The sequence below is a fragment of the Lates calcarifer genome, linkage group LG3, assembly GCF_001640805.2.
Source record: "Lates calcarifer isolate ASB-BC8 linkage group LG3, TLL_Latcal_v3, whole genome shotgun sequence".
Taxonomy (NCBI): domain Eukaryota; kingdom Metazoa; phylum Chordata; class Actinopteri; family Centropomidae; genus Lates; species Lates calcarifer.
In genome coordinates, this window is record NC_066835.1 from 10,525,045 (window position 1) to 10,540,831 (window position 15,787).

The window sequence follows — 15,787 nt, forward strand, 5'->3', positions numbered from 1 at the left end:
AGTGATTTTTGTCAGAGCAGATCTGTGAAATTACTTTGGCAATCTAATTATGACTGCACAGTATCAGTTAATACCATTAAAATGACCTGAACTTAAAGACTCAGAATGAGCTCACTCTTTACCACTGCGGGAATAAAATAAGTTCCTCTGTGAGTATCATAGAGATACTTCTGTTCTGTCAGGCTCTCCATACAGTACATCACATTATTTTGACAAATCAAATCCTCATTGTACAATGTCAGTTCACCAGAGTGCATCATTTGTATTATCTACTAAACTAATCTGACAAAAATATAATTCTGTGCAATAATCCCAATATTAATGTAATGTGATCAAAACAAGGAATGAAAGCACTCAACTTATTAAGCACGAGATGACTCCCGGTGAGACAAACCGTGTGTGTCCACAGATGACAGGAGTAGTCACATTTAATGTAGAAAGTGTATTTTTATTATTTCAAACTTCACCTTACACCCAATAAGGTCTTCACCTCATACCTGTCCCCCTCCTTCCCTCTTCCTGTCTCCTATCCCAACTAAAAAAAAAAAAACACTACTCAGAGCATGTCACCGTGCACGCTCATGACATATTTTCCTCTCCTTCATCGCCACGCTCCAGTGGAGACCAGCGAGTGAGCTGCAGGGGTGTATGTAGTTAGTGAGCAAGATGATGGGGGAGAATTAGCTGTAGATGGGTTAAAAGAGGGCAGCATGAGGATATCCAAAAAGAGAGAACAAGAGAAACAGGTATGAAGAAAAACTTTGATGTGTACCCATCTTCCCCGGTCCCACCCACCCCCTAATGCAACCCCCCTTTTCTAAATGGAACCAACAAAACAATCATTGGCTGGTTATTTACATGCACAGTATCCCCACTGCTCCCCCACCCTCCCCCCCATAGACACACTAATGCCTGATCCCAAAGCCATCTGCATCCCTAATTGACAATATCACATGTACAGTTGGCTGAACTTATTCTCCTGATAACTAATTATCCTAGCACTGGACATTTGACTTGATATTTGTAGCACCCCAGAAATGTAAAGGACAAGTCTGGTGATACACTCTATTTGTCTTATTGTCAACAAATCCAATGAAAAGACCAAAATGAGCAATGAATTGATGCAACAAACCAGTACAGTCTGTGTTGCCAAAGCCTGATATAGCTTTTGTCTCTTTGCCATAGAGCTCTATTGTTGTCCAAAACTATTATTTTTTGGGAGATCCCACATACGCCGTCCTGCTGCTGTAAATACTCATATCCGCAGCTGAAAATAGTCCCCAACAAATGCGCTATTTACTGCTGTTTGAGCAACATTGCTTAGAATGTTTTAGGAAATTATTCAGCCTTTTCTAAATATTAAAATATATTTCTGTGACTCTTTTTTTAACCTCTCCTAAAGCAAACAGGTTTGAGGCTCAGACACAAACGGTGAAACTCTGAAAATCACTAAGATACAGACTAAAGCATTCTTGGTTTTGGTCTTTTCACAGGATTTTTTTTTACAGTAATAAAATTCCTAAAATACTGGCAGCCTGATCCTTTAAGCAGCTGACCCTTTCCACCCCACCAAGCCAAGGCTGTAGAGTAAAAAGCTGCACGGGAGGAAGGGGAGATGGCTTTGGGAACGGGAATCATAAGACTGCTCTAGTTTGACATCACCACATTCTAAAACGACAACAGGTACGAGCCGTGCCTCTTTTTATCATGTGACCCCACCCATATCCTCACCCCCCACACACACACACACACACACACACACACACACACACACACACACACACACACACACACACATAAGCAACCCCCCAAAAAAACAAAAAGTCACGAGGGCACTGCGTGGTAAGAGTCCAGGGTGCAACCACAAAGCACCAGCTAGTCCTGTAGAGTTAAGACAGTCACACACACACACACACACACACACACACCACACACACCACACACACACACACACACACTTGTGGGAGTGTTGTTGAGAGCTGGCAGTTTAGTGAAGTGTGTCCTTGGTGATTTGACGGAGGTGTCCCCAGCTCTTGTTCTCTGTACCTGCCCTCCCCTGCCTCCTGCCTCACCTTCGTCTCATCGTACCACCTGGCATGCTGGTTCTTCCCTGAGCACTGTACATTCTAATCAGGGCCGTATTTCTCGTTCTCAGACACAAGCACACATGCACACACGCACAGACGTCTCTCCCTCTGGGTGGGGTTAAGTCCATTCCTCGGGTAAACTGTGACACACAGAGTGAGTGTAATCAGGGGCGACCGCCGCTTTCCATCCACAGTGACGCCGTCAGGGTTTGGCCTGAAGGGGGCGCTACCAACAATTAACCAGCCCTGGGAGGCAGAGGGGAAAAAACGGGGATTTATACCATAAGACATCAATGTTAGAGTAAACTGCACTTTGATTTAACTGCAAGAAAGGGGCACTCCCTTGTCTTACACATGAGGTTCAGTTTAGGGGTGTGGGATTTAAATGAACCGAGCATTTATGTAAACAAAGGTTGCTGCATTTCTGGAGCTTGACCCAAACTTGGGACTAAAAGTCAGGATATCTCAGCACCACTTTTGTCCATTTTTAAAATAATCTCTCTCTTGTGAGTCCCCCAGTGTTGTGGAAGTGCAGTGCTAAATTACTTGAGTACAACCTGAAAGAAAAATGTCTGAGAATAAGATCAAAAAGACTTGAGGAAAGATATATTTGTAACTCACGTGTAAAGAGGCTGCAGCTGCAGATGAGAGGACTTCTGAGGAGGCTGGTAGCCGTAAGAGTCGAAGCCACCGATGAAATCAACTTCAAAAGGAGAGAGAAAGAGAAGAGATGACATCATTCCATTGTCCCTTTTTTTCCTTTCTTTTTAACAAAGTGTTGTATTTCAAGATCAAGTTCTGTTTTGACATGAAAATCTATTAAGGCATCAGATGGTATCATAATGCTTTCAGTATACCTTTATAACACTGTAAATATACACACAATACATCATCTTTCTCACTGCCTCTATGTCATGGATACATTGTTCTAATCTTTCTCAATCGATTCGGAGGAACAAACTTTTATGTGGTGCCAGCCGAAAAAAGAAAAAAGCCCTTCATGCTCTACAACAGTGGAGACATGGACCACAGGTTAGGATTAGGTGAACAACCATAACTTCATTTTGTGGCAAGATCTAACATTTGAATGTTTACCTGTGATTTGTATTAGTTAAATGAATGGATGAATATTGGCATCTGGTGTACATGTTGATGTGTATGTAGCAAAAAATCTGTTGCTATTATTATTTAGTTGACACAAGTTTATTTTTCAAATGTAAAATGGCTCACTTTCTACATATATTGGCCACAATTCTTAAAAAAAATTTTTTTTGAGGGATGTTTGTCAAAGATGTTTGTTTATATTATGTTATGGTATAGAATACATTATCATATTTTAAACTCTCAAATATCAATAGCAATATAGGCCTAAAAAATCCAGCATCAGTCAGGATATATTATTCACGTATCAATAAAAAGTATTGATATTTCATGTCATTGTGATTTCATCATTCCCACTATGTTATGCCCTCCATATAACCCTGACACAGCAGCACACCCATGCTCTTACAGGAAATCAAACTTATGGTGTCATATTGTAACTACATAACTTAACTTCCTCCTCTGAGAGAGAGTAAAACACTCACGGGAGGCACATGAGGAGACGAACCATTCAGACACACAGATGGCACACCGGAGCTGACAGACAAGCACTAGCCAGCGGACAGACGGGCGCTCCGATGGTGGGAATATTCCGGCAGACATCTCTAATACTTCCCACAGATGGAGCGCTAAGATCACCCAGAGGGAATCCTCTGTGGTGATATCGCTCAGCATGACTCAAGCACGAGAAAACAATGAGCTAACGGCACTCACATCCAAAGCTGTGGATCGCTAACACTAAAGCCCCTCTCCAGCAGTGTGACAAAAGTAAACGCAATCGGCTGAACGAGGCCCTGAAAGAGGATCAACAAGCTTTTAGGAGAAGACAAAAGCACTCACAACTGTCCTCGTCATCCTGGAAGACTTTGCTCACGTAGCAGGCATACACGAAGCCAAAGAGCTGTTAGAGAGGAGATGGTCAGAAATAAGACAATTGTTGTTGTACAGGCTGAGTCACTGCTGACTTAAGAGTATCTGCCTGGTATTTCATAGAAAATGTATTAGCAGAAGGTTGAGGGTCAGCAGAGTAAAACAGAGCATAGTGATTTTTACATAGAAAATTTTAGCTGTGTGTGTGTGTGATGTTGTAATAAAGCCAAATGAATGTAAAAGAAAATGTGTGATTATTTGTCGGAGTGTGTGTGTCAGATACGTACTGCCAACAGGATCTGAATGGCTGAACTCAACACCTCGATGTACTGGTAGTCAAGGAGACACCCAGAGACGGTGATGACATGGTGGTCATCGGGGGCCATGCGAGAGTCTAGCACTGGCGTTACCAGGCAACCAGGGCCGTGCTCCATCCACCACGAACGATGGAGAGATGTGTTGAATGTCATGAGAAAGTCCCTGTCCTGTGACAGACACATGTACATACACATGTTCAGAAAAGAGCTGCCACAACTAACGCTTGTTCTTGTTGCAGATTCCTCTGTTGATTATGTTTTCAAATCATCAATTAACTGTTAAGTCAATAAATGCTCATCACAGTTTCCCTGAGCCCAAGATGACATCAATTTACAACAATATCAACATAGAAAAACAGTAAATTTTCACATTTAAGAAGCTGCAAACACAGAATGTTTGACAATTTTGCATGAAACATGACTTCTAGGGGTTCAAATTAAGGCTGGAATTAACTTTTCATCATCAATTAATCCACTGATTATTTTGTCAATAAATTGTTTGGTCTTAGAAATGCCTGAAAACAGTTAAAAATGTCCATCACAGTTTCCCAGAGTCCAGTATGACATCCACAAATGTCTGTTTTATCCAAACAAAGGTCCAAAAACAAAAGATATTAAGTTAAGTGTTACAGAAGCCTGAGAAACACAGAAAATATTCACACTTTTCACAACCAGAATGGAGGATGTAACCAGAACTTTGGGCATTTTTTCTTAAAAATGTACTTTAATGATAAATTGATTATCATAATTATTATAAGAAGTTGCTGAATAACTGTTCTAATTATTCAATTGACTGATTGACTGACTATTTGTTTCAGCTCTGTTGTAGATACATACAGTGCTTTTGTAAGAGGTGACTTAAATAATTATCAAAACTGTTAGCAATTCATATTCTGTCAACAAAGGGATTAATCATTCCAGCACTAATGAGGAGAGTGTTTCTAATTAGAACAAATATCCAAGTTGTAAAAGCATCACGCTTAACCACAAGTATGAACACACAGAGCTTACCTGAGACAGGTTTCCAACCTCCAGGTAGAAACAGATGATGAAGGAGTTCCAGCCCACCCAGAGGACCAGCCATACTGCATACTATGTCAGACAAACACAGAGATCAGTTTCTGTGCGACTGTAACTACACACACAGGCTTTATCAATTCAGAGTAAAGAGGGGCTGTGACATTATCAGAAGATGATGGGTATACTCACAAAGATGAGGTATCTGAAGCGAAACTGCACAGTGCCGAACATGCCCAGGATGACGGCCATGATGTGCAGGAAGTTGGCCAGGATGGGAGCCCATTGGTAACCCAGAAAATCAAACACCTGCCTCTGGAGGGCTGCCACCTAGGGGGCAGGGGAAGGGGAGGGGAGGTTGCATAAACACACACATACATAAGAGGAATGTGTATACAGACGGTCGCAAATGAGGATATATGCTAATACAACACACAACACACACAAGAGATCTCTCTCTCTCTCTCTCTCACACACACACACACACACAGACAGAGACAGTGACAGGGACACACATACACAGGTCTGCCGCAGTTGTTTCCATGGTAACTGCCTGGAGCACCAGCCAGTCCAGTGACTGTAAAAGAGGAGCACCCCCTAAAAGCTCCCCCAAACTAATGAGAATCTATGGGCCCGAATCCCCCTGCAACACAACAACTCATCAGCCAGGGCAAACAATAGCCTCGACAAACCAGCCCTCACACTGCTGCTGTTCATCCCTGCATCAAGCTCACTACAGGAATAGCTGATGCTGTCTCATATTACACACTTATTACATTTTAGAGGAATAGTCTCAAGCTATTTGTGGGCACAAGGAACAGCTAACTTTAACTCCAGAATGGAGACCAGATGGTGAACAGGGCCTCCTTGTCCCCCCTTGTGCTTAACATTCACATGTTTTTTGCCAGAATGGGGCTATCACCCAGACATGCAGACCACCCTGACACCAAAGCGCCCCCCCTGCCCTGCTCCCTCTGCTTCAAAGATACACACACACCCTCGCCTGTAATGTGGCATGGCACCCCAGCAGCTGCAGCTCAAAGCCTTTTAGTGTGACTGTAGAGAGAGGCCGGACAAAAATGTCTGATTACAATGTGCGGGTCTGTAGCACGCTGCTCTAATTATATCTTCATGGTGAGTGAGTAGAGAGGCAGTTTTGTCCGCGCGCGTACACACACATACACACACACACACACTCACACACACACATACACTATGTACACACTCACCAACTGCAGTGAACATATCACCAGCAGCGTGCATCTGCCGTCGCACTTCCCCATCTTGGAGGGCTCAGGACGCGGCTTGGAGCCGCGGAGGCTCCGGGGGAATGACGGGTCCCCGGTCAGATCCAGACTGCCTGGCCGTCTCAGCTCACACCATTCCCAGCTGAATAGACCTGCCCAAGGCCGCCGCCGCCTCCGCCTCCCCCTGCAACGCTGGTCTGGCGCTTCCACTCACAGTGAGTGACCCATCTTGGCCGCTGGTTTTGTCGGTAAATACGAGTCGCGGGTGGTTTTCAGGAAGGAGAGGAGAGGGGAGGAGAGGAGAGGGAGGAGGAGGGTGTGTGTGGAGGGGGGGGCGTCCACTTCACACCGGCCCGCTGCAGTCCGACCGCCACCGACAACCGAATCACCTCGGCCACACCTTCCGGAGAGGGGACACACAAAGGCACAAAGAGAGACGGAAAGCTGTCATAATCTGCCCTAGGCTACAGACAGAAATGAGCATCATATGATACCGGATCACACGGGGGCGGTGGGGAGGAGGGGACCGACCCCGCAGTGCTACCACGGCTAACGTTTGGCTACATCCAATCCGCTACGGACACAAAGCAGCCCGTTGTGACTCACGGTTTTCTAGGAGCGGAAGAGTCTTCGTCCCCCCTCCCCAACTCCCTCCAGCCCTTTCGTCCCGACCTTCTCCTCCTCGAGCTGTTCAGGGGGAAAGAAGTCAAAGTTAACGGGCAGATAAGCTCACCGGTACCGGGGTCTGGGCTCCTTCGCTCCGTCTAGCAGCGTCTTTTGTCAACAATCGGGCGCAGGAGGAGCCGGGGGGAAGAAAGAGAGAGGGAGACAGAGGGAGAGAGAGAGGAGAGAGAGAGAGAGAGAGAGACGAGGGGGGTGGGGGCTCTCAGTCACCGCGACCCCCTCGAGGAGGAGCTGCATGGATTCTGCAGACCCGCGTGCGTGCGCGCGGCCGAGCAGCAGCCCCGCGAGGCGTTCAAAAAAAAGGAGCACAAAAGAAACAGGGGGCTCGCGGTGGTGGAGGAGGTTCAGACAGCCGAAAATAATAAAGTCTGTTACCGCCTCTCACTATCAGCAGAGAGTGGATACAGACCCGAGGAGGGAGCGCTCGCCCCGCGGTGCTGCTTGTCTCCTCAGCCCGCGGTTATTCAGAGCGGAAGAAATCACAATTAACAGTGTTGTTTAATCTCAGCTACTCACCACGAGCAGTGCGACAGACTGAGACACTGAGCTTCACATAAGAAAAGTCAGCTTTCACTGATGAAACGGCAGATAATGACCGCCTCGGCGGTTATCGCAAGGCCATATGACAATCAAACCATTAATGTTAGAACCAGTTTACTACAACAAATCTCACATGGACCTCACACGTTTCCGAATTTTCAAAAAAAAAAAAAAAAGGTTAAACAGTTTAAGCTGGTTCGCCCTTTGACTGCACTGTAACTACACTACTTTGTCTATTCTGATTTGTCTATTTGTTCTTTTATTTATCTAATTTAATTCACTTTGAACTAAATAAATTATAGTCACATGTCATAACTCTGTATTGCTAAATAACCTGATCTAATTCATATATTTGAGGTTAAAAAGTAATAGTAGCCATTCTTAACAATGACCCCTTCTCTTTAAATATTAAAATATAATTTTAGTTTATCTCTTACTATTACAAAACGTGTTTCTTTTGATCAAGCACATAAAATATATATATATATATATATAAAAACACCATTAAACAAAAAGAACAGATATTAAAAGTGTGGAAACAATTTAGTCAAAAACTGTAAAATTGTAGAAAACTACAATGAATGGAAATAAGGATAAGCTAAAGAGCAAGATAATATATATGACTAGGATGTATGAACTATATAAACATAAATTCAAATTTGAAAGTTCCTCACCTAATTTTCCTATAGAAGTCCAGATCTGAGACCAGAGAGCAGATGTCAGAGTCCTGAAGAAGAGGATGGTCCAGACCTGAATAAAACTGATTTTGCTTTTTGAGTGATTTGTTGGCTAAAAACAAAGGAAGGCTGCTGCTGCTGCTCACGAGTCATTTTACAGCCCACTTTGACTATTATTATTACTATTATTTAATCATTTGATTCCTGTTTCACACATTTAAACGTGAGAGGGTCAGAGCAGACACAGATCTGTCAAATAACAACATGAACTTCATGTCCACATGAAGTTTTAATTCCACAGAAGACACAGTCTGTTGTCCCTTCTCAAATATCACCTCAGTGTTCTTATCAAAGTTCAACTTTTTGTCGACATTAATGTGTTAACCTGTGAAAAGTGTTATCCTGCCATACATACTGCTGCTTGGTTTGAGCTCCAGCTATGGATCTCCTCTAGTCTTATTATACATCTCGTTTATAAACCCTCATTTTCAAAGGAACTAGTTAATACCACTGTCAAAAATGTTAAGAAGGTAAAATGCTTCTTTGAGAATAACAGTGGATGAAATACATAAAATGACTTATTGTATTTTTGCATAACTGTTTGCTCATTCATACTGGATAAAACCAGCAGCCAGTTACATGTAAAATTACTTTGAACCCAGAAAAGCATCCATAATAACAAAAGAATCGGACCTTTTCCAGAAAACTGTAAGTTTATTAAAAAGGAAACAAATCAGAATCTAAAAAAAACACGTCACTGTAGAGGTTGTTGTGATTGAGCATAATAAACTTTAAACACAACGTCCTGAGGTTGTTCTGAGACGAGCTGAAGCACATGAAAATTACAGAGACTCCTAACCCACTGTCAATCACCACCCATCCACTTACAGGGTGGGACGCCGGCTTGCAGCACAGACACACTCACAAACGCACACACTCACACATACTCATCCAAGTTTACACGCATAAACATCCTACTGAATTTCTCCCATGTAGAGTCGTTTATCACTGGAGCCAGACAGCACTGTGTGGAGAGGAAACAACGATTATTGTTTGTTGTCATGTTTTTGTAACTACAAACATCAACTTAAATCGAACATAAAATAATAAGACTCTGGGGTGACGACCACAAATCTGGCAAACACCACATCAACATGAAAACAATCTTCCATCTTCAAGTTAAAAAAAATAAATGAACCTGCTCCTCAGGTCTTAACACATCTGTGCTCCATTCCTCTTACATGTACCACAGCTTGTAATCGGAGACTGAGGCAGCTGTTCGACTCACCTATAGGCTCCTCTGGGTGGAAGGCCACTTCGTTGACAGAGCCAGCGTGGCCCGGCAGCTTGTACAGGATTCTACGTGATGTGGTGTCCCAAATATACACAAATCTGTAAACACAGACAAAGTCAATAACAAGAGCGACTCCTGATGTGAGACGGTGCAAAAATGAGACGTGTGAAACAGATTATTATGTATGTATTATGTACAAGTTAAGTTTGAGTTATGTTAATGAACACCACCTCCCATAAGCCCTGATGTAAGAGTCCTGCAGTAGATCCTCATTTTGTCACTAAATAACTCAGCCAGCCTCACACTGTCCATTCTTTTCTAAAGTCCTGGAAAGAGTTCTGTCTTAGCCGCTTTCTACCCACTTGTCCGACAATAATCTTTCTGAATCTTCTCAGTCTGCCTTCAGGGCCTGTCACTCCACTCAAACAGCACTCACTAAAGTGGTAAATGAGCCTGGTGCTGCACGACGTTTCTGCCTCTTAAAAGGAACATTTTCCTTGCCTCTGTCCGCCTTGAGACAGCAGACGTGGCTGTAATAGCAGCAGGACAGAGAGAACCAGAGAGTGTAGACACTTGAGACAGCAGAGATTACAGCTAAAAGTTTAGAAAACGACATCGGAAGAGAATGTTGATGAATATTATAGATATGTGAGAAAAACTGAGTTACAACAATATAAGGAAGTTAATACATTGGATTGTCATTTTCTATATGGTAACAAATTAATAATTGTTTAACAAGTGACAGTTGTTGTAGGCTCTTTTGCTGCTTTTATGTTTAATAAGATAAAGACAGTTTTACCCTCTGGTGAACAATAAAGTTGTGTTTTATTCTACAATACAGAAAGTCCTGTAGTAGATCCTCATTTATCCTACAGTATGGATCGTAAAGTCCTGGAACACGGTTCACTTTTTCAGAAAGACAGATGAAAGAAATGCTTTGAGCGACTAGAAGCTGGTGAAACCTGAGGGCCAAACCCAGAGGTGACGTCAGGACGGTGGCTCTCTGGAGTCACCGTGACAACAGGAATTCCCCTGGACCTGATAATAAAGTATACCTTGGCCTCTAGCTAGTGAGTGTGTGCATGTGTGTGTGGTTCCTTCTCACCTGTCAGCTGAGCCTGCGGCGATCTTACTGCCATCAGTGGACCAGGAGCACCTCAGCAGATTCTGAGCGACAGGAACAGATGTTAGAAACCGCATTAGCAACATGACACAGCCATTCCACATGTGAGCTCCAGTTACCATAATTAGATGAAAGATTAGATTTTCTTTATCAGGAAGGACAGCAGAGAGTGATGGGAGAGGATGAAAGGGTCATACAAATGTGGTGGACAGCAGACGTAAACTCTGCCAGCAGGACTGCAGCTGTTAGTCACTTACTTACAAAGTTATACTCTAACAGTTCACAGGGGTAACAGGACAAAGTGCTGTTTATTACATGCCAGAGAGCGATGTCCTGTGATGCCTTTTTAGGACAAAGTGAATGTTTGGTCCCTCTCTCTCATGGAGAAAAAAAACTACTCTGCTGGATGGTAAAAATAATTGGCTCATGAAGACAGCTGGGAAGTTATTGATGTTACCTTTTCAAAGTTGTGAACATTGCCCTGGAAAATCTTCACACATCTCTCCTTGGGCGCAAATGGTCGAACATCCCAAATACGCACTACACAGGGAAACAGATGAAAGTTAAATGAAAGATCCAACAAAAGAAAAATTGAGTATTGGCCTGAGAAAGAAATGCATTTCTCATACACATGCCCCACCTGTGTTGTCCATGGAGTTTGAAAGAAGGTATGATCCCTCGGAGCTTAGTGCGAGTCCAGTTACAGAGTCACCGTGGCCGTGCATATTGTAGATCAACTTATTCTGCCTCAGGTCCCACACCTGCACAACACAAACCACAGCTCCTGACAGTGTTTATAAAAAAGGAACAACAGAGGCCTATATGTGCAGAGCAAAGAGTAGGCTTGAGCTGTAGATACATATCCATATTCAGAGGACAAAAACCTGTTGTTGTAATTGAGGTGAGAGTCACAGTGAGGGAAAGGAAACAGAGAAACCGACGTTCTTACAACACGTGAACCCGCTACAACATGACACGTCAGCTGCATAGTCACAGAGGAACCTGCAGCAGGCTGTAGGTAACAGAGCGAGGCATGAACGTGATTCTTGAACATCATTATAAAAGATGCAAGAGCGAAACAAAGGAAGCAATGAGTGTAGCAGCACCTGAGGGAGGCACCTTCACAGCACACTGATAATAACCTAAATGCAGTACTTACACACCAAATGCATTTAAAATGCAGCGTGTTTTATCAACTACAGCTTTTTAACTAGCTCTATTTGTTAAGGTGCATGGCACATTCAATGACCCAACTCACCAGATGAATCTCCTTCACCAGATGTTTGAGCTTAACACAGACAGAAGTGATCCTGATATTATACTCCTTATAGAGCAATGGTGCGGTTTCTACCTTGTTTCAGACATGTAGTCTGTATGTCTTATCAGGTTTTGTTAATCATTTTTGTTCACTGTTACGATGGAAAAGGGGAATGCACTTATATATATATATATATATATACACACATACACATATATATGTGTGTGTGTGTATACTTTTATTGCATATATGTACTTTTAATGTACTTTTATTGTCATAACTGTGGTATTTTGTGGATTAGAGGAGGAGTATTTATTTATTGTTCAGTGAGGATAGGCAGAGTGAAAAACTTGCAGTTAGCAAGGGGGAACAGGACACAGCAGCCAGGGACAACAATGTACAGCTTCTTTTGGCATCATTCCTTTTATAGTTTGTCTCTGTTGTTTGTCCTACTTTAGATTAAAAACATTAAATTTGAGTTGGTTTGATTGTGGTTCCCAGGTAGCAGCTACATCCATTACTAAATTATCATTGTCAGTTTACTGTTGTTGATAAACTCATAATTGATTTTTAGTTAGTATAACACACACCAATTACAGTATGTATATGTGTTACAGTTAGAAGCTACTAACTAAACTACTAAAATTTTTTGTAATCATTTTTAATGCACAACTTCCCAGAGCGTAGGTGTTCTGTGTCATTTCCAGCTTCTCTGCATTGAAATACAGTACCTTGATGTCGTTGTCGATGCCTCCTGAAAGGATCTGATCACTGGTGTCGTTGAAGGTGACAGCCAGCACCTGATAGGTGTTTTGGAAAGTGTGGATCGCCCCCTTCTTACGAATGTCCCACAGCTATCGTGGAGACAAACACATACAAAGACATTAACATCTTAACCATCAGACCAGGACCGTGTGACGATTTCCCTAAATTTAGGATCAGGTCTATGATTGTAGCCCAAGACTGTGACCAGCGAGTGTGTTGTGGTTAAATCTCCAAACACCCAATAGGGTAAAATTCCAACTAAATGTCATTCAGTGTCTAAACAGGTCTCTTAATTTATTTCAACTAACTGGCAGCTGAGACTCTCACCTTGACCGTGCCGTCGTCGCTGCCGGTGCAGACGAGCTGGGGCCCTCGGCGGGCCGGGTAGCAGGTGTTAACGAAGGAGGTGTGGCCCTTCAGACGCTTGATCCTCTCGCCCGTTTCACTGTCCCACACACCTACGGTCTTGTCTGTGCTTGCTGAAAACAGCACACTGAAATACACAGCAAGAAGACACGGCTATTAAAGAAAACAGTCCTTTCTAAACACATTTATCAGCCTGACAGATTATACCATGAATTAAGAAGCACAGGTTTGACATGGGTCTCACCAATTATCTCAACCAACAAGTAAACGCTGACAAATGGTAGATGTCTGTGGCTCTTCACTGTTTACAGACACTTGAATTAACTGTTACATTTGCTTGGTACTTTGGTTTAGACCAACATGAGCAATGGATAGCTGTTAATGGTACAGACATTTATCAATTGAAAGCTGCCACAGATCAATATTTGCAGCTAATGTAACTATGTTTCATTCTGATCACTGTTTTACAAAAAGTTCAAGGATTGTGTGTTTCTAGTAATTTAATAAGTGTACACATACAAAACAATTCATTTCAAGCTAATGATTTTTTTAATTAATATATTAAGTTTTGTCCAAAGCATGCCTACGCCATTTCACTTAATCAGTGATCTTCGTACCTGCCATCTGTGTTGTAGTGCAGCTCCATCACTGCTCCACTATGGCCCTTCAGAGTGGCATAATTTTCACAATCTCCATACACATTCCACAGCACTACAGCAAAGACACACAGTGTACAACTATTTATTTAGAGAAACTGTGAGAATGAATAGTTTTTATAAGAACTGTAGGGTTTGGAGTGGTTTAATTGATAATAACTTACATATGAGCCTGTCAAATCCTGAGGAGGCCAGCGTGGCTCCGTTGGGATGAAACTTGCAGCAGTAGACTTCGCCCTCGTGGCCAGACATCAGCATGATGGGAGCCTGCAGGCTGGAGCTGCGTGGGGGGCCCTGCAAGAGACACATCAGGAGTCACATATAGCAGCTGTGTGAGCCTGAGTTTAGGGGCTGGGTTCTTATAGGGCTGTGTCATTATGTTAGAGAACAAACATTCTCATACAATTTTCTTAGCTCTAAAATATCAATATTGGCCACAAAGATCCAGAATCCCTGGGGATATATTGTAAAAGTTCATAATGTTGGTTTAGAGAAGACGTACAGTTGATGTTTATCACAGTTGACCACATGTTCATAAGAGCTCAAACAAGGACTTTTCATTTTCAGCCAGCATTTTCAAGAGCTGCAAAAAATCTCATATAGAATTTTATGTGAGGTAGGACTGCAAAAGTTAGACAATTAAGTGATTAGTTGATTAACAGAAAATTAATCTGCAGTTATTCTGATAATCAAAATCTCATTAGAGTCATCTTTTGAGCAAAACATTTACAAGTTATTGCTTCTTGGTTATCAATTGTTGCTGCCTTCCTTTGCCCTGTGTAATAGTAAACTGAATATTTTTGACTGACTATTTTGACTTCAAAAATACAATTTCTTGACGTTTTAAGAGAAGGTGATTAATTGACAAATTGAGAAAATAATTAATAGATTACTTGTTAATGACAATAACTGTTAGCTGTAGCCAAAATGTGACGCGTCACGTACAAGCCGAAGGCAGAGCATGCAAAATGAACATACATCTGAATCTCTAAAACTCCCTTAAAAAGATTTATTGCAAGTGATGTATTAGGCTGCACTAGTAAATAGCAATAACATAGCCCCCTCACAGCATAATTACTGTTTTGCAATACATATTATTTAAGTTCTAGTCGAGTTGATGTTCATCATAGTGAGTTGCAACATACATTTTCAAGCATTATACAAGAAATCTGAAAAAAAAAAAAAAAAAAAAAAAAAAAAAAAAAAAAAAAAAAGTCAAATATAATTGCCATGATTGCATTAGAGTCATTCAGAGTATCAGTGTATTTGCCAGTCCCACCACAGCTTGGCTGAAAGTGAATTAAACACATCATAGTTTTCGCTAGTTTTGAGTTTGTTATTTTCTCTTTCTGCTGATCTGTATAGTTTGCAGCCCTGTTCCGTTTATACAAGTGAAAACACCGCCCTGTTAGTGCACTTCGGAAGAGGCTGGACAGTTCATAAAGTTAATAATACAAATTAATAATACATTGTATTTGTTTTGGTCGCCACTAACAGGTTTCCTTTAGTACTTTTCTGGTTACACCAGGTTATTCTTTCCGTACCATCGCCACGAGTTGCTGGGACTGAGCCGCCGCCACCAGCTCCGTCCGGGGCCGCTTCACGGCGGCAGGAACGACCGCCATGTCGGCCACTCTCTTCTTAGGTTCAATCATCCCGGATTAGACTACAAGAGACAGCAAAAACGCTGAATTTAAACGTTTTGATTTACAAAAATTAACGGATGTCTTTCATAGAGGGACGTCCAACGGAGTAACACCAACGAAGAACAGAGAGAAACTACTT

The 15,787-nt window shown here is 42.2% G+C and overlaps 2 protein-coding genes across 2 annotated transcripts; both read right to left on the reverse strand.

Moving 5' to 3' along the window:
• Positions 1-2,254: 2,254 nt before the first annotated feature.
• Positions 2,255-8,069, reverse strand: nkain1 (sodium/potassium transporting ATPase interacting 1). The gene is made up of 8 exons (XM_018697523.2): positions 7,373-8,069; positions 6,622-7,039; positions 5,585-5,722; positions 5,387-5,467; positions 4,346-4,543; positions 4,029-4,089; positions 2,709-2,790; positions 2,255-2,333 (listed from the first exon to the last, which is right to left on the reverse strand). The coding sequence occupies exons 2-8, from the start codon at positions 6,673-6,675 to the stop codon at positions 2,324-2,326; spliced, it is 624 nt and encodes a 207-aa protein (XP_018553039.1). The 5' UTR covers positions 6,676-7,039; positions 7,373-8,069; the 3' UTR covers positions 2,255-2,323.
• Positions 8,070-9,234: 1,165 nt separating this feature from the next.
• snrnp40 (small nuclear ribonucleoprotein 40 (U5)) lies at positions 9,235-15,785 on the reverse strand. The gene is made up of 10 exons (XM_018697526.2): positions 15,547-15,785; positions 14,167-14,296; positions 13,964-14,057; positions 13,308-13,473; positions 12,947-13,069; positions 11,598-11,718; positions 11,415-11,497; positions 10,940-11,001; positions 9,829-9,932; positions 9,235-9,564 (listed from the first exon to the last, which is right to left on the reverse strand). The coding sequence occupies exons 1-10, from the start codon at positions 15,655-15,657 to the stop codon at positions 9,515-9,517; spliced, it is 1,044 nt and encodes a 347-aa protein (XP_018553042.1). The 5' UTR covers positions 15,658-15,785; the 3' UTR covers positions 9,235-9,514.
• Positions 15,786-15,787: the final 2 nt, after the last annotated feature.